This window comes from Ascidiella aspersa, chromosome 4, assembly GCF_963924565.1.
Source record: "Ascidiella aspersa chromosome 4, kaAscAspe10.2, whole genome shotgun sequence".
Classification (NCBI taxonomy): Eukaryota; Metazoa; Chordata; class Ascidiacea; order Phlebobranchia; family Ascidiidae; genus Ascidiella; species Ascidiella aspersa.
Window position 1 is genome coordinate 26847852 of NC_139450.1, and position 19706 is coordinate 26867557.

The 19706-nt window shown below is 36.8% G+C and overlaps 2 protein-coding genes and 1 non-coding gene across 3 annotated transcripts; 2 read left to right on the top strand and 1 right to left on the bottom strand.

Annotated features, from left to right (window-relative positions):
• Positions 1-1703: 1703 nt before the first annotated feature.
• Positions 1704-8291, bottom strand: LOC146157218 (phospholipid scramblase 2-like). Its single transcript, XM_083388127.1, has 7 exons — positions 8123-8291; positions 7204-7278; positions 5991-6192; positions 5023-5134; positions 4238-4343; positions 2467-2525; positions 1704-1730 (listed from the first exon to the last, which is right to left on the bottom strand). The coding sequence occupies exons 1-7, from the start codon at positions 8289-8291 to the stop codon at positions 1704-1706; spliced, it is 750 nt and encodes a 249-aa protein (XP_083244253.1).
• Trnaa-ggc (transfer RNA alanine (anticodon GGC)) lies at positions 3201-3275 on the top strand. Its single transcript has one exon. It is a non-coding gene; the product is annotated as a tRNA-Ala (tRNA).
• Positions 8292-13805: 5514 nt separating the features above from the next.
• On the top strand, positions 13806-18533 carry LOC146157220 (lactadherin-like). Its single transcript, XM_083388129.1, has 6 exons — positions 13806-14020; positions 14381-14497; positions 16565-16621; positions 16938-17084; positions 17517-17686; positions 18285-18533. The coding sequence occupies exons 1-6, from the start codon at positions 13852-13854 to the stop codon at positions 18420-18422; spliced, it is 798 nt and encodes a 265-aa protein (XP_083244255.1). The 5' UTR covers positions 13806-13851; the 3' UTR covers positions 18423-18533.
• Positions 18534-19706: the final 1173 nt, after the last annotated feature.

The window sequence follows — 19706 nt, forward strand, 5'->3', positions numbered from 1 at the left end:
TGCGTGCGTGCGTGCGTGCGTGCGTAAATTGGGTTTCGAATCGGGTTTCTCGTAAAGCCTTAGAGAGATTCGGTTTTACAATTTTGTTTTTCGCAATTGCGAGTAAAGCCACTGACTGTTTAGGCACCTTGACTTGAGCGAAATGTTTTTTTCACAGCATATCAGAACTGTATATTGTTTACTCACATTTGCAGCGACATTGATACGTTTATTGTCGCATCCGATGACGAAGTCTTGCTTTAAAGAAACGCCTTTTATTTTACTTGGGCCGTGATCACAAAATGCGAAACACTCCAAACTTAAAGTCGGCAAACCTATAAAAATTCTTTCCACATCTTGTCGCTTTTTATTACTCAAGATGCTTGAAGGCTTCTAAACATAGTGATTTTTTTTCGAATAAATTTAAATGGTGTTTGTTTGATCAGTACTGTGCGTTATCTAACTGAGAATTCAATCGCGTTTTCAGCAACGTCACGTTTATATTACTTGTTATTAAGATGCTGGAAGGCTTTAATACAAACATAGCCAGTTTTCCGAGGAAATTCCAGTTGTCATTTATTTGATCGGTACTGTCCGTTATCTATCTAAGAAATAAATGGCGCTTTAAGCAACGTCGCGGCAATGTACCATGTTTGTGTTTTGTAAATGGCGTCGATTCGTTTCATACACAAAATAAACGATGTGTCGACGAATCGACACGGGTCGTAAAATGCTGGTTTGGTGAGTAATAAAAAATCAAGGGGCTTGATCAGTGTTCGGCAAACTGTGGGCCGCAGAGATATTTTTAGTGGGCCGCGAGTTACTTTTGAGTAGCTTAGTGTTAACGTTGTTATGGGCCGCGTCATAGCCGTACATTCATTGCACTTTGGTTTAAAAGTTAGTGTGGCATAGAATTTTTAAATTCGCTCAGCTTGGAAAGACCCACGTGCCAAATGTGGCCCTAAGAGCCTATCGAACTATATTTTTGACGTTGTGCGTTGTATGTTTTACAATTACATTATGGCATGGCAGTGTTTTAGGCATCAATACGCCGTGTAATATTTTAACCTTCAAATTAAATAACTTGAATCCGCAACTGTTTTGTAGTGTAGTGGGCTTTCAATAGTCCTGGAGTACTTTTGGCCGCGACAAAAAAAGTTTGCCGACCACTGGACTAGATCAAGCCCACCTGGTCGTAACTGATTTTGTAGGAAAGCAATAAAAAGCCTTAAGTTACAAAGATTAGCATTTTAGCAAAAGTTTTTTTCGTAATAATAGTCAACTTTAAAGTAGGACGAAGTTGCTGACACTTAGAAACTAATAAAAGTCAGGTCGATTTTGATTTACAGAGGCGAAAAGTTTGATGACCATTTTCAGGCAAGGTTTCTGTTCTGGAAAATAAAATTGTTGCCGTTTTTTCACATATGGTTAAATCAATTCCAACAGTTACAGCAGATCTACGAAACGTTACTTTATTTATAATCAGACAACTGTAACATCAAATACGAAATACGACGTTATTCACAAGAAACATATTGAGTGAAAAATTCCAAAACAAACTGACGGTCAACAATTCCACTTTCACTCAAGTAAAAAATATATTTGCACTTTTTTTCTGGGTTAGTGTCCCTTTTTTGTATATGACAGCAGACTAAACAATCAAAAAAGCGTATTTACATGTAGGAAAAACAAACAAGAATAGTCGTGATGTTCCGTCGTATCTTTCAGCTCATTTCGAAGAACATGTGATTCTGCAAAAGAATAGCATAGATTGTATCAGATAAAAAACTGAGCCGCAAAAGTATTAAGTGACATTTTAATCTTCACGACAGTCACACGTTTGGGTTAATGAGTACAGCGAGAGATCGAGTCGGAGTTTAGATTCGACAGATTAGGATTATGTGGCTCGAGTCGGAGTTGGGCCTCGAGTACAACCCGAGTGCGCTCGCATATTCGGAACTTCTGTGGCCGCACATTGTAAAGGTGGAATACTATATGGTGGAACATTATTCACGTGATATAAGTTATGTGACGTCCCTATGTAAATCTACTCTTTTTTTGCAAAGTGTTAAATACGGGACTGTGAGGCCGGAGCCGGACTCGACGCAGTCGATTAATTTGAACTCGATTTATGAATTTCGAGCTTGGAGTCGGACTCGTGTTGTTTTAAATCAACTCCGCAGCCCCCTTTTTGAGTCATTACCTAAAGTTAAAGAGAGGTATAAGTGCTCAATCAATACAAGAGAGATACCCTCACGATACCAAAATTATATTGGTATTTAGGCAATGGTTTGCGACCCAAAGCAGAAATTTTACCTGGTTGGTTAATTTGTCAAGTTTCTGTATAGTTCAAAGGCAATTGGCATAATGTCCCCCAAAAAAGACTTTTTAATACTATTAATTTGATTAGTAATTAACGTTATTTAAAATCGTAATAGGCGGTAATGCTTTCGATGTTTGAAAATAAAAGTACATCCCTAAACTCACCAGCAAAAACGCAGCCGCCAGTAGGAGTGCTCGAGAGTTTCCCTCCACCTGATGTTTGACTAAAAATAAAACGCAAGCTTTATTATTTTTCGGCCAAAAATTTTCGAAAGCTATACATTTAAGATTTGCCAGAAGGCTAAAATCAATTTTACAAAGTGATGTTGGATGTATCCTAATAACATCAAACAAATTGTACTTTTTTCTGATTTTTGTGTTGTTAAGTTCAACTTAGGCTGCGGTATCCACAATAGCTGCACACATTACTTTGATGTATGCGTGGAGAGCAGCTAACGTAAAAATATATTTTTGCACATAGATGCTTGCATAAAGATTTATTGAATTATAGGTGTGCAAACTGAGAAGTAAAAGCTGGGTACATCCGTGAATATATGACTGTATGTAATTATACTTTAGTGTACAAGTGTATGCGGTTCCAAGTGCAGCTTAATACATGACAATTTTGATTAATCTTTTGGCGGAATAATTGGGATTTACGGCGAAATAAAAGGTGACAAACTTATCCACATTTGTGTCTCTAATAGCTTGCATTTCAAAGCTTCTTGATATTTTTAATGGATTGTTGGTTTGCTACTAAGCTTAAGGGTAACATCTTATGCCAATCACATCTTTTTGGCTCACCTATAAAAATGGGGTAATCAGGTGGCAATTACCAAAAGTAAAATCACCAACTCGATTAAAATGCAATAATTCAATATCGACTCGTTCCCTTCTGAGCCTGCATAGCTCAGTTGGTAGAGCGACGGTCCCGGCTTGACCGGAGGTCGTGAGTTCGAACCTCACTGCAGGCTAGTTGTTTTTCTAGTCTGCTCTGCTTGCATCATTGATCGACAGATTCGGTGAGTCTGCAATGGCTTTTCGGTGTACTAATAATACGTAAGCCGTTATCGTTGGTCAAAAAGTAGCTTCAGAAGGGCTAGATCTCAGTTGTAAGCACACATATATGTGTGTACATATGTTTCAATTCAATACAATTGTCATTATAAAATGCCGACTGATTACCCAATTTGGAATTAGACAAATACGGCCATTTGCAAAACTTCAGAAAAGCACACATAGTCTTTAAAAAATGCAAAATCACAAAAAGGGACATGATAACTTTTTTTCAAGCTTGATCAGTGACCACCCTTCGACGGCCGCTGTGTTCAAGGCAACACAGGTGACTATTTACCGTTTACTCCGACACAAACTCATTGTGCTTACCAAGGCTGAGGAGTCGGATTCTCTCAGTACCTGAAACTCGATGGAGTAGGTTTACTCGGCTGAAGTCGGACTCAGGACTCAAACCTTAAGACTCGAATTTTTTTTTATCGGATTGAGTCGGACTCGGGGCTTGAAACTTGAGACTCGATTTTATTTTTTTTGTCCAGATTCAGATTCGGGACTCGAAACGCGAGACTGGACTTTATTGTTTAGGCCGGACTCGGACTCAGGATTCATTTTTTAGCCTGGAGTCGGAATCGGGGGTAGAAACTCGAAACTTGAAACTGGACTTTTTTATTTACTCGACCGGACTCGGACTCAGGACTCAAAACTAGAAACTCTAGGACTTTACTTTCTTGTCGAACTCGGACTCACAACTCGGACTCCAGTTGTTTAAAACCGATTCCGCAGCCCAAGCGGTGACTAATGTTGTTGACTCGATCTCAACTACAATGCCAATTCGGTAGGTACTGGTCGTGAAAAACAAGGGAAAAAAGGGAAATTTACACTGAACTGGAAATAAATGGCGTTAGTCCTATTTACGACGTACAAGTGACACCGAAGTTTTCGTGATCTTGATTGAGCTGATCATCGTCCGACTCTTTCCAGCGCTTCCATATCTCGGCCACGGTCACTCCTCCCTTAACCGAAACCACCTGAAAGCAAACAACTGTTTGTCTCTTCCAAAAAGTAACTCGAAGCAGAGGCGCCCGTTTCTTGGGATTAAGGTAACTTGAAGAAGAGGTCTGTCTTTTGCGGGCTTGTAATAAAACATGTTTTACTAATGACGTAAAACAAACAGTTTGGATTTTTCCATGGGACTGTGCTGAAAAGGGGTTTAATTTATGATGGTCTACGATTTGCGCACGTCTTTTACTTAACATATTTCGGGAGCACGTAATTAAGGGGGAGGTGGGGCCTAAAGAAGTATGACCCAAGTTTTGCTACTGCTTTCTGCAAATCTTGTTAAAGCTCCGAAACAAAAAGGATGATTTTGGTGTTAGACGAAATGTATGCCACTGAAAAAAATTAATCTTGTGCGAATATTGTGGAACGCTAAACCAGTTGATTTAACCCTTTTTTCAAGTGTGTTATAAGAAGTGTGATTTAATAAATATATTGAAAATGGTCGAGTATAATGCAATGCTTTTAAATACCTTTTAGAAGGCTATATTAATACTACAGTCGGAATACTTTATAGAACTAATATTGTATGTCGGTTCTGTATATGTTTGCAGCTACCTCTAGAATAATAATTTCAATTCGTAAACGGAGTGTTGTTTTGGTGAACATTGAACTTGCTGAAATAAAAACTGAGATGAACAAAAACGTTACCTCGAAAGTCATTTCCGACAAGCATCTGCAAGTCAGACAAGGCCCGTGAATGACTAGCTCGTCCTCCCCGGACACATCTGTCACTGTGAACTTGTCTTTCCACAAGCTCCACCTGGCGTAAAAAAGTATAAATTTTTCCAGCCGCGAGGTGGCAACAAAGTGCTTGTGAATCTAGCATAGCGTTTAAAGAGCATAAATAATAAAAAGAACACCCGATTTTCAGTTGCCTGTAAGAAAAGCTTGAAATGTTTATATGAATCGGCGGGGCGTGTCGTTGTTTCACCTACTTTTACTTCTTCAGTCGTTTACAATTTTTCGGTCTCGTCCTTCTAGTTAAACTCGTATGAAAATAATCACATGTTAGCTGCGGATACTAAATAACGTCAACCCCTTACGTAAAGTGTTGGAAACTCAATTGCTTGTCTTATCTTTTTGGTGAGGGGAATTTAACCTAATAAACATTTTGCGACCATCAAAAACCACTATTTTATATTTTTACTTAAGCCAACGCAAAAAAATACTTTTATTTAGTCTTCTATTGACAGAAAACGGCGCCTAGCGTTTATACACAAAGAAAATAAATCAAAACGCCTAAAATTTAAAGAAAATGACATGCCGTTTTAAAGAAAAAACATGGTATTTCATATCCCAAGGCAAGGAAATCCCTCTTTAATTTCTATGGTAAGGGTATTGTTTCCGTACATTAAACTATAGGCGCGAAACTTTAGTCATTAATTTTGTTTTATCCGCTCGGCAAAAGTTCAATTAGTTTTAGCATTTCTTTGATTGAAATATAACGTGTTTAAAAAGAAGTAAATGCAACACGTGTTCGGCTCAAGATATCATGAAATTGCCTATTTCAAATCTTCCAGCATTTAGTCTTTTTTATTATCCTAATATACTTGTATGGTGTCCACCGAGTATCTTTCGTATCTCCAATATCCACAAAATCCATTCACATCACTGACCTCTGTTCAACCTCCCCGAGCGCAATCCTGTGCTCGTTGGTGACGCGCATGCGCATAAGGGCGAACCCACAGCAACACCAGCAGGCCTCGTCACAGCGTGGGGGTCTCTCAAAGTGGAGCAGGGGACGCCCATCACGGTCCTCCACCACCATTGTGTAGGAACGGGCCGGACCACAGCAGTGAACGCAACAGCACGACGACTCTTGGTTGAAAGGAAATTGTGTCAAAGAACTGCTTTAAAACAATTCAATGAAATGTTGCTGCCAGGCATAGTAATATGAATCAAAAACAGCTTATCTGGTAATAGTACTTCTTTACCAACTTTCAATTGATTTTCAACATCAATGTAATGAAAATATATAAAGAGTTATTCTAAACGTTCAAAATGATAGCTACTTTTGCATGCGCATTGATATTCTTATTGTGCTTTAAAACAATGCCTTGAACGTTGCGGACCATATTGTATATCAACCTATTTTTTGCGGCGACCCAATTGGTGAGCGTAGGTATTAATCTTGCACCGAAAATTCACCCTTCGCACTCCGTGTAAAAATGAATTTGCCCGAAACATTCTAAGTAAAAACGAAGACAAAAAAGATTGCAGATAAGCCTACACGAAATGAGAGAGAAAATGCAACGGTTTGCGGCTGTGGGCTTTTTATTATTTTCCGTGGGAGGTAGAATATTTTATTGCCGTGGAGGTTCAGGGCCTTTACGAATTGAGACAACGCGTTCGGCGGTCCTCATATTTTGAAATCTACTTGGCGACTAGGTTTGCCTCGACATCACAAAACTGTAATCTTTGAAAGGATATTGATGGATTGTTTGTACGGAATTTTTAGTGGTTATAGTTTACAAGGCGTGCGTAAAATTAAACAGTATTTTGATTGCAATTAAAACAAAAAATTAAAACAGAAGTGGTAAATGTTGCAGTGTTGTAAACCTGACATTTTGAAATGACCTAAGTCCCTAAAGTCATATTTTACAAACACTAATTTTATTAAAAATTGTTTAAAACACTTAATTTCAACCCTAGTTATTTGACAAAATAGTGAAATCCGAGTCAAGTCATTTATCTAAAACACTTATGTCAATTCAAGTCATTTGGCAACAGTGACTTAAGCACACATTAGTCAAGTCGTTAAATCGCTAATAAATTAAAAAACCTTACTAAAGTTCGACTATACAAACAAACAAAAACCAGCGTCTATACCTTCCCTAACTGATAGAAGTTGTTTTCCGCTTTCGTTCGTAACGTTGTAAAGATGCACTCCGGAACAAATGGTGCCTGGATTGAAAAGAGCAAAACAAGTAATTGAAGTCGCATAGCGAATCACGTCACATTACATGTGAATCATGGGCGTGGAGAGGGCCAAGGGGGAACTGCTGCGGGTAAATTTAAATAAAAATAATGTCTACTGATGTTGAGTTATTGCGAGACCTTAACCCAAATTTGCTTTTCTGTTTTATAAATTGCAAACAAAACATGAATAAATGTTACGAGGTGAATGGGGAATGTTTTTTTTTTCAGGTTAAAAGCATTGACAAGAAAACGCTCTACTATAATTGTCTGCTGATACCTCTAATGGTAAATATTGCCCTTTCGCAATTGGTCATGAAAAGTCTTTCGCAATTGGTCATGAAAGCGATAACTATTTAATCTCATGTCTGAAATTTTACAAAAATTAAAAGATTACAAAAATTTTTTGCGAAAAAACATCTAGTAAAAAGTTACTCAAACAAGAGGTTTAATTTAACGTAAAAGTACATAGGCATGTAATATTGTAAATACCTATTAAAACTGCAAACAATATTTTGAAAGCAGAATTCGCCAGGCTTAACTAAACTGAACAATCAACCAGAAGCCAAAATATGCACGAAGCTCAAAACAACTTCAGAGCATTATGGTTTGAGGTTGTAGCAAAGCGTTGTAGAAATATCAAAGCTCACACTGAAGTAGGCCTGGTATAGCCATTTGAACGTTAAGAATATCTCTTTATTGAAAATGAATAAAGAGATATTCGAAACGTGAAAAATTCTCTGGGCTTTTATATTCTTACTACGTCTCCAAACAACGGATTAGCATTAATTGTCATTGGGCCTTGAAAATACTGAATAGTGCGAACGCTTGCCTTTCTTTGATAGGATCCGATTAACTCGCAGTTCCCGTATTGAAGAGATGCCCTCCACGTCTTCAAAGATGCCGTTGCATCCTCTGCCGATCTTCGGGATGTTCACGTCGTCGTCCAAATGCTTCTCGCGCACTATTGACAGGCGAGGCTGATCGGTTACCGAATCCATTGCTTTGACTTCTCACAAGACTTTTTTTCGTTGCTATTTTCTAAAAAAAATGACTGAAACTTTTAATTTAAAAATATGTGTGTCCGATAATGTTTGATATGGGCTGATACCCGATACCGATTTGCAGTATCGGAACTTACTCAGATGTTATTGATACTGATTCAATCCCTAATTGAGTGAGCCGTATTTTTGGATCTAACGCATAGTTATAAGGAAAACACAACAAAAAAGTAAAAAAAAATCATTTCTAACACGGTCGAAAAGAATGAAAAAATGCACTCACAGACGTGAACAACTAGGTTATTCTAATTATTATCTAATTACTTGATTTAGCGCTCTATAATTCAATTCCAATATTGTTCAAATTTAACAAAAATTCTACTTTGTCCAACGGCATTTTTTTCAAAGAACTTGAATTTGGTCGAAATGACTTGAATGTGAATTTTGTTAACTGAACAGCATGGGCTGTATTAAAAAGGATCAATATAGGCCCAACCACTAAAACATAAAATATTTGACCTTAACATCTAAAAAATGAATGTAAATTAATTAAGCCAAATTCTAGTTTATTCCATAGTTTTCAAGGATTCGGTAAGGTCAAGTCAAATATTTTTCTAAAATGTTTTCGCCAAACAGCTTTAAAGTTGAGACAACGATCGCAGAAAGGTTTTTAAAATTAGGAATGCTGTTTTTGCATGAGTAGCACAGCAAAATAGGTCCATTAAATTCACATCAGTTTTAGTAAGAATTTTTAGATTTTTTTAATTTTTTTGTTTTCGATGTCGACATATTTGCCTTTTACCAGCGAACATTAACGGGATCCAAGTCATTCTAACTTAGGGCTCGGCAACCTATACGGCCCACTAAGGTAAATCATCCGGCCAGTCGGCTTTTGTCCAACTGGGAACGAGGCCATTGCACCTATGTTTTGGATATTTCAACTACACGTAATAGTAAATTTTATTACACCGTTATAATAACTGACGCTGTGTGGAATCAAACTTTAAACATAGCAAACTCTTTTTTGCGCTTCACGCAAGCTTCTTCTTAGATCTAATTATACCTATTTGCAACTGGAAACAAGTTCTAGGTCAACCCTAATTTTTTTACAGTTTGTCGACCTCCAATTTACTTTAACTAAATGCTTAAAAACTGCACGTTTTGACAACAAAATTGTCGGTTAAATTTTATTAAGGCCTCCGAGACCTTTCTTATATTTTTGCTTTGGCTCGCGACGAGCAAAAGAACTCTTTTTCTCACTGATTTTGATACAATTACCTTTAGGAACGTCTTACTATAGATGACGTCAATTGTCTCGCCCTATTCGTCTTTGCTATTCAAATACAAGCTACATTACATATCCGACGTAGACCTTTGTACATTACATATCCGACCCTACATTGTAAAACACGTTGCGCCTTCTGGCTTATAACTACGCACAGTTACCAAAACCCCAATTTTACATCGGACGCAAAACTCGCCCATATTCTCAAAGTTATTACAACGGACAATGGCAATAGCGCGACCAACACTTGTTTTCTTTCGCCATCACACGGATCGACAAAGGCTTGTTGTCGCAAAGCTGATTGTGTTATCGACCCACGGAGACTACTTTTTCGAGGTTTATCCAACATACAGTAAAGTTAAATTGAACATCGTATTAAACAAAACCGCTCGATGTAACCTCGAACTTGGTGCGGTTTTTACGCATTCTGTATGACAAAGCAGTCTTGTAAACAGTCGTTTTAAAATGATCCAAGTCCCAGTCAAGTCATTTGCAAAACGACTCAAGTGCCTCTCAAGTCATTGGCAAAAAACCTTGAGACCAACAGGCATTTGCAAAAAATATCAAGCAAGGGAATTCCAAATCACAGTTCCGCTTTAAACAATATTTCGCTTAAAAATCCGTAAAAGACGAAAGAAATAGTAAATTAATATTTATTCGATTTGATAATTTGCCTATATAACCAATTTAGTAAAGTATTTTCGATTAATACAGGTAATTGGATGTCATTTTTTTAAAAGAACTTGGTCAAACCAAGTTATTTCACAGCAATGATTCAAGTGCACGTAATCCCAGTGAATTCATCAACATTGTTACTTAGGTGAACTGGCAAGACATAGCGAAAAACACAAATTATTCGTGGTATAGTAGCATTGTTCGTTGCCGAAAATGTTGTGGCGATGCGTCTTGGTTACGAAATCCGAATCGTTCAGAAATTTTGGGAGCGCCAAGTAGCATTTGTTACGTCACAAAGGAAGCGGGTTTTGAAAAAGGCACTGTTTAAGCTCTGGTTTATGAGAGAGTCAATAAAGCCAATTCCCACAACATTACCGCAATGTATTCAGAGGGAACCAATACGTAACATCTTAACAAATCCTCGCGTTCTGCAAGTGGTTACACTTTTATAGGTTGGACTTTGAGATGACGGCCTAACATAGTGTGTTTTACCTAAAGATACGAAATATAGTAAATACTTGCTTTGTTACACCGAATACCCTCTATCGATAAAAGGTAGGTGCACCAAATTCCTAATTTTAGCTGATAGTTACTTGTTTCGTGCAAATATGAGATATCACCAACCAATGGTTTGAAAAATATTATTTTACTTAGTCACAGTGCTTGCATTTTGCCTTTAATGTTAAGTTTAGTATTCCGTTTTGCCAATTGGTGGTTAGGAGTTCGCACAACACTGCACAAAAAGCGAAAATATTTAAAATATAATATCTACGCACTATAGTAGACATTATTCTTTGTAGGGTTGCACCTTTCGTACGATAAAGCCATAACTTCATGAAACACAGTTTCCCATCAGTTTCAATTAAGTTCATATTGGATGTAGCACTCGCCCAAGTAATCAGTTTGAGCTTGTTTAATAACATTCAAAATCAAGAAGAGGTCATCAAACTTTTTATTCTGTTATGAATAAAAATCGTGGGCAGGATAAAACATTTTCATTCGACAAAATGTCGTGAACTTTGTAGAATTCTTTTGTGATTTGAAATTATTTTCCCCAAAATTGATAAAAATACTTTAGCAAGATTTAACACCTTTCTACTAAAATTTATCAAAAGCTGTTCATGAAATTACAAAAAATTATAATTTTTTTGTTTGATGATCAAACAACATTGTTTTTGTATCATCAAGAGATTGAGCAGCAGGGCTAAACAATTACCCCGCGCACACCATAGTTTGCCTACAAGATTTATAGTAACGGCAATAAAAGTCCCCTCCCCAATATCGTAATCCGAGCAAAGCGGATCTCAGGCGACCACAAAAACGTTGGGAGCCCCGGTGTCAGCTGGCTCTGCTTGGAACCTTAGGCCGCCGCATCGCGTAAACCAAATAAGCGCTTTAGGCGACTGATCCTTAAAACAACGTGGCGCCGACACTGCAGGAAATCGTTACGATAGAGAGAAGAAAACAGAGACTTGAAGCTATCGAAGGCAAGATTGCTTGTTTGTTGTCGCGTAAGGGTGAAGGCGCGATTTTTGGCGATAATATTTGCGGCGTAACTGACGTCCTTGTAATTGGCTTGCAAAAAATAAAAAGGTTTTTCAAAACCCTATTGTACAGTTAATGTGCTGTTTCAATCTCGTTTATTGTAACGTTACAGTTAACCACTCAGCAAAAATACGAGCAAGGGTGCCGCGAACTATTTATAATTTATGTAGGTTGCCGCAAGCCAAAACAGGCTGCGAAACACTGCAATAGTTTAATCACTGTTTTTAAATGGCTTTGTCTTACTTGGGTCATTTTTTCAAACAACTTTATATTACTTTGGCGAAATCCCTAGACTTTACATGAGTATTTGTCAGTTATAAATCAAGGAATCTGGTGATGCGCTGCAAACCCGTGTTACAATATTTTTGTAATGTAGCCTACCTTATTTTTTTCTCACAAAACATTTTGTCTGGCAACATGTTGCGTTATGCCTAATTGATCATGAAATATTTGCTCAAGAAGATTTGGCATGTCAATGAATTGAAAGTTGACTGCAGTGTTTCAAAATGACCTGGAACACTAAAGATGGGCAACATTTGATGTTTGATACCGAACGGTAAAACATTCGTTTCTGGATTAGATCGCGGGCCAAACGCTTTTTTCATCGACCAGAATAATGCTGGCGACATTAAGTGACTACTGATCGATAAGGGGGATTCATGAAAACTATATAGTAAAGATAATTCACGTACGTTAAATAATTAAATTATTAATCTTACGGTATGCAAGCAAGCGAAAAATGAAAAACATATTAAGAATACGTTTTTACTTTTTACTTTTACAGTACTTTAAATATTATGCAACGTTGAGGAACGATATAAAAGAAAAACCTGCATGAAGTTAGAAAAAAGTTCAAGGAAATGCTGGTATACCAAAACAATCCTCTAGCTTCGAACGCCATGATGACGTCAAACACTTCAAAATCACTGCATCTCCCTATCAAGTTGAACCGCAAAAAAATATCAGATTGTTACGTATCTCAGATTCTAGGCGCAGAAAGGTGCAAAAAGTCGCAGACAGGTGCAGCCGATTTTTCATGCTTTGGACCAATGTGTTTTCGAAAAACAAACTACTTACAATTACGTTGGATGTCAACCACGAGTTTACGAAAAAGAAGGTTAAAGTAGTTCTTAATCTGGTTTATCGGACGTATGAACCACAGTTTTGCAGGTTTAACGAAAATGGCAATACGCATTGTTTTAGCTATTCGCTTATTGCGCCTTGGAAACGGGGCGCTAACATTCATAGGCAAACTAAAATTAGGTCGTTTAAATTGCTGATGAACCAGCAAAGTTTTGTAGCGTCGTCACTGCTGTGTTAAACTTTTAGTGGTAACTATCACCATAACGGAAATATATTTTCATTAAGTATGCCAGTTGTTTAACGAAAAGGACTTGGGTTTTATCGTAAGAAAGTACAGTATTATCAGTTATATACAGGATCTCTTAATCTTACAGTATTTTCACGAACATTGTGGTTAATGAACTTTTTGCGAACCATCCGCATTTTTTGTTTGCAAGCATGTTTAAAGGTATGTTGGACTTTTCGACAACTTTTGAACTGAAGAACATGGATTTGAAATCTGTGTAATTAACCACATTATGTAGAACAGTGTTTCTTAATCAGGTGAATGGTTCACCCCAGGGTGAATAAAATTTTGCAGGGGCGAACCAACCAAAATGGGTGAATAAGGGTGAACCGTCAAAAAGTATCCATGAAATTAACATCATTATAGGTGCGAATAAAATAAGCAGAAACGGTTACCAAGATAAAACTACCGTTTTAAGTTGAACCATATGAAACAACCGTTTCGATTGCACTGCTCTATAACCTCACCAAATTTTAATCCGGCGGTTTATATTGCTAACAATATTTGGGTTAGGGTGCGAGTTAGCGTTTTGGTGAGTCAAGTAATGTCATTACATTTATTTATACATATTTATGCCTTTCTTGCAATTCCAACTTTGACAAATCGTTTAGTTACTGTTAAAATAAATGTAGCAGGATTCTAGACCAGCGCATTTTCGATCACTAGAATCTAAAAACACCTATAGGATGGTTCCTGCTTTGAGGACATTTTTGATTTTGACTGTTTTCCTTTTTTCCACCGTCTGTCTTTGCTTTGCTGGCGACCAAGGAGATTACGATGTATGTGTTTCAGTGCGCCAAAGAGTTTCGCCAAGGGTGAATAACATCAATGCTACGACGCAAGTAAATCGTCCTGGTAAGCGAGATTAAACATCACCATAACAATATCCCACTTTGCTCAATAGTTTAATCGTTATCAACATAAGTAATGTAAGCTGCTGTATTTTCTTGTATCCCAAAACCATTAGCTGTAGGTTTCTGCTTGTCAAACACTGCTTCGCTAACTCGTTTGTAAACATGTACTTTTGTGCTTTTAATGTCCTACTCTGAAGATGTTTGTTGTTAAATGGAACTGATAGTGTCAATCAGGCAAAACATATTTTACATTAAACCAACCTGGAACACTTTGTTTCATTTTCAATTTTAAAGTTTATGTATAAAACCAGTAACTATAATAAAATCTCGTTATTTTAGATAAACAACGTTATTCTTGCAGGCAAAATGGGTCCAAGGGGTCCGAGGGGCTTCAAGGGCGACGTTGGACCCCCAGGAGAATGCGTTTGCGACCAGCAGAGATTTGATGAAATGGAGGGCGAGATAGATCGCTTAAAAGGTTGGTGGTAGCATCTTAAAACTTATAATGTCGCTAAATATCTCGAAAATATAAAGCGTGAGTTGGCCATATTGTAGCCACGATTCGTTACAAAAGCATGCACGAAGAACGACGTTATATGCCAAAACATAGGCACGCAAAGTTTATTTGTATATATAAGAAAAAATATATACCGTCACTAATAAAAAAACTGTCGTAAGTTTAAATGTATGGTTTTGAGAAAAAACGCATTTTAATATTTTTTGTTTTGAATTTTTGTTTTTTGTTTTTGTTGACACCTCTTGTTTTTGCAGACAAAACAGAATAATTTTAATATATAGCATTAAGTACTACACACTAATAGTAGTCGTACCAGTTAAAGTTCTCATTGCCTGTTTTAGGCATTGCATATTTTATATTAAAGTCGTTTTTTATGGAGTTACGACACTTTGTTTGTTTTTTTTTAATCCTTCTGCTTTGAAGAAGTTACTACACCTTCCAATCACTAACTATTACTACTTTTTTGAAAATCGGGGCGGTTTAACTTCCGAAATGCCCAACATGAACAGAATACCATGATATGTCATGCCCCTTAGTTCTGTTTTCGACGGTTCACCCATGCAACGCTAATAAACTCATCTTAATTCGTTAATTTGTTTATTATTAAAAGTTGTAACTATATAAAAAAGGTAAACAAAATCCTAAAACTGTCGTAACTGGACATAGACAACACATTTTAGTAAATTTATAAGAAAAAATTGCATCTACTACACTTTTAAGAAATTCATGTCTCGTGAACTAAAGAAGCTAGATACGACACTATTCGCAAAAAACGTACAAATCGAAAAATAACAACAACTTTGGCATTTTTTGAATTTGTTATAGACAGTTTTTGTTATTAGCGACGATACGAACATTTGTCATTGTGTGGAAAGGTTGTTAGCGCCGAGTAAGGAAGGGGTCACAAGAACAATGTTCTCCAGCTTTTGACAACTTTAACAAACGTATTTTTTTGGTATGTTGTCGCCAATATTACGCAGTAGTAGTAATTCCCGCTACAAAGCTTTTCCAAACAAACTGAAAGCTATTTCGAATTAGTCATTAATGAATTCAAAAGTCATTTGTTGTGGCCTAATCGTTTTTAACCCCGACAAAATTTGCGATTTTGGGAGAAATTTATTCCCGCGGAACAAAAATCGGAACAATAGTGGAATAATGCAAATTTCCGAAATAAGCTATAATGTTATGTCTAATCTAACTATATAAATTCAACACAGTTTCGCGCGAAATCTGAATTGTGTTGCAAGTATGCCTCAACCAATTTTGATAAATCACTTCAGTCCAAAGGCAAAGTGCATCATATCGCACCCTCAAAAAATAAACTTTGATCAACGCGTTTCTTCGCTTTGCGCGAACCGATAATATCTTTGTAATGTATAGTTTTGTATGGAAAGTAAAGTACCATATTCGAATCTATAACTTTACCAAAACAAACGAACTATGTGGTGGTATTGTGCATAGGCTGTGGAGCCGGAGGCGGGATTCGGTAGTCGATGGAGTCGGATCAGATAAGATTGCGTTAAACAACGAGTCCCGAGTTTGACGTGCGCTTGCGCATTACCTAATTTCACAGCAAAACTGTAAATTGTTAAAGTGTAATAGAAATTGGCGGAATGTTATACAACCATGCAGGTTTTTTTTAAGGTTTGGTTTGGGTGACCGCTAAGTAGTTTTAAGGGACCGCAAGTGTTTCATTTAAATACCAAAAAATAGCCATATTTGCTTAAACGAATTATTTATTAGGCTACTGGCAGTGCACAATCACAGAATAAATTTTTCAGGTTCTATCTCATGCAACAAAACAGATTCGCAATCCTACTGTAGTTGCAAGTCCAAATTTTGGGAAACCGCTGGAGAAATTTGGGGGACCGTTTCGGTCTCCCAAAACACCTTAAAAAAACACTGCGAACCATGTATGTGAGTGAAATGAATTATATGACAAATATATAACTTACTTCTTTATTGGCGAAAATAAGCATTTTACATTTATTGTACATAAACTAACTAACGTTAATCGTTTGTGTTCAGATTTCTACCGCAAATTAAAACCATCTCTGACTCTATTCAATTTCGAGCAAAACCCGGGTAAGGTTCAAAACTTATATAAAAATAACCTTATTGTAGGCGAAATAACAACAGGGGTTCAAACTGAGCAGTTCTGTTTCTTACTAACAGAAAATAATTTCGTTTCGTCGTGCAACATAATATTAGCGCTGTACTTCCTTGGTGATTCTTCTTCAAAGTTTTATCCAATTTTTTTTATTTTTTGTTAAATAGAAGTATCCTTTTTTGTAAATCGGATAATTGACTTGTGGTCTGTAAATTGAACACAAAGCTGTCATTTTGGTATTTTATTTGTTAGCAGACTATAATCGCAAAAAAAAAACTAATATACTTTCAGAAGCTTGTTATGTTGGCTTGAAGAATGAACAACTACCTGATTCAGCTCTTACAGCATCCATGATGTACGACGCCAACCACGGGCCGCGTTTTGCTCGACTGGACAACCCTATCAATCCAGGAGTGTGGGTCGCCGGCAGGGGCGTTGGTAAATACTTGTCATTTCACCACTGTTCGGCATAACACTATAACATTTGAACTAATGATTCTTAAACAATTTGCCGAGTAAGCCGTAAAAAGTTGGGAACCACTCCGCCACCCTGCAGGTTTGGATTACTGACATCAGATTTCATTGGAATCCACTGTGCCAATATTAATCAATATAATTACTTTTATATTGATCTAAGAATAATACGATTAAACTTATCCCGACAAAATATCAAAAAGATTATGTTTTTGGAAAACACGTAGTAGCAACACATGAAAACGGCTGTAAGCTTCGACTAAAATAAGCTTTCGATTAAAAAAAGGGTCTAAGCTTTGGTAGCGAAATAAAATTAGATAAATTATATCATGAAAAGCATTACTTAATCAACCTGTTTTATATTTTTGGAACAAATTTTTCTATGTTGATCAACAGCGCAAGTCGGCCAATGGATCCAGGTCGACCTGGGTTCATCCACAGCCATCACCGGGATAGTAACCCAAGGCCGAAGGTTGTACGACCAGTGGATCACATCTTTCAGGATATCCTACGGCAGCAGCACAACCTCACAACAATTCGTGAAAAACGCGCAAGGAACAGATAAAGTAAAGTTTTAGCAGCGCAAAAGTTTGTTTTAAATAACTATATATATATGCCTAGGCCTACGTCAATTTTAAATTGCACCGTTTGTTATAGTTTGACCTAATCTGTATCCGAAAATCTAACAGTACTGTCTATAGGGCGGCCCTGATTTTTGTTTGAGGGTACCAATGACATTTTTTTTTTTTGAAAGATCACCTAATAAGTTACGTTAAAAAGTAACGAGAGAGTCCCATTAAAACGCGACGTTTTTATACTAAAAGATAAAGCCACAACGTTTAAAAATGCCTTTATATCGTTAAAGTTGGCTGATTTCTACTTTAGAGACGCACGACGCATTTGGGTTAAAACGATTTCAACAAAATCGGCCAAGATAGGAATTAAAGATAATTTAGATTCTTATCATTTGGTATTAACGTATAGTTGAAATAAGTGAAAAATACAGTTAAGGGGTACATGGCTACGCCCTCACCTTAGATCAACCCTGACAACTACTTAATAGAAAGGTAGATAACTGGAAAAATCTTAAATGTAGAGCAAATATCGTAGAACTAGCCCTTATTTCGAACACGCTAATTTAAAAAATTAGGAAAATTGTTATAGATTTTCGTCGGCAACCACAATCGTGAAAGCTACAGAGTGAACCTATTCATTCCAGCCGTAACAGCAAGATACTTCCGCCTGTACGTAGTGTCGTTTAACGTCCACGCCAGTCTGAGGATGGAATATTTGAAGTGTTAATTAGAAAAAAGAAATTAACCAGTCGTGACGCTGATTTTGTACGAAATATATTAGACATTCTGTAAATAAGTTGTTGATATTTCTGTGAATAAATTGTGAATACTATCCGGATGATTTGGTTGTTTTTGTTGTTGTTGAACGTGACAGAAACTTTGTATTCGGCCAGATCGTTTTTGCGCTTTTTTCATCGTAAGTTACTCCTTAGCAATAAAAACAAAATTTCACTTTGCGCCAGCTTTTTATGTGCTGTCTGTGCAACCATACAGTTGTTTGGTCAATGGCACTCAGAACCTTCTCGCCAAAGTCATCTTAATATATTCCACTATGTCGAATAGCGCGCAATCTTTGTTTGGATCTCAATGCGATACTCTTGTTTTATTGGCAATTTTTAATCTTGGGCCACGCAATAATTATAGAGGCCGTGAATCGACACTCGTAAATTCCACACAGACTTTGCATCTATCTTAACAATTAATCTTACTTTAACCTGTCCAGGCACGGTTATGCGAAAGCTGAGTAACATTAAAACGCACTTTGACGTTCAACCGTGCCACGTGTTTTCAGATTTCGAAATTGTAAAGTACGGCCATCAACAAGGATCTAAAAAACAATGCATGAGTTCTGATCTTCGATAATAATAACGTTTAAACGCAAAAAATATGATGGCAACACTAAGTATCCGACCGATGATGTTAAGAATGTTTATTAAAACAGGTATAAAACTTAAAATAATTTCTAAATTTAACAGAAATAAATATATATTTCGCCCTATGAATGGGCACCATAAGTTTCTTAAATCGAATGAATCTGATTCATTATACGAAAAGCAAAAAATATTTTTTTTTTTTACTTTTTTTTACATTTTATTGTCTTCTGGAGATTCTTTACTTCCGAAAGTTTTCAGCTTATTCAACTGATGGTGGCACATCAAATGAAATGCTGTGCGCGGAAGCAGGTAAACAGAAATGTTACGTTTATCACAGTAAAGCGCGAAGGGCTGCGGAAAATTTGACTCTACTAAAATCAGGACTTCAGCAAAAATACCAATTAAGTTAACACATTCGAAATAAATAAAAACAGTTCGAAATTAGATAAAAAATGAAACAATACCAACAACAGTCCTAATAGGGTCCCCAGTCAGTAAAGGGTCTAAAAAACATTTAACCAACACCCCACCCCCAAATTCTTCACTAACTCCTTTAATAATTCCAAACCTAACCTAACCCAACCCAACCCCTAAATAGTCTCCAACCCCAAACAGGTTCAAACGGTCTACGGCCAAAT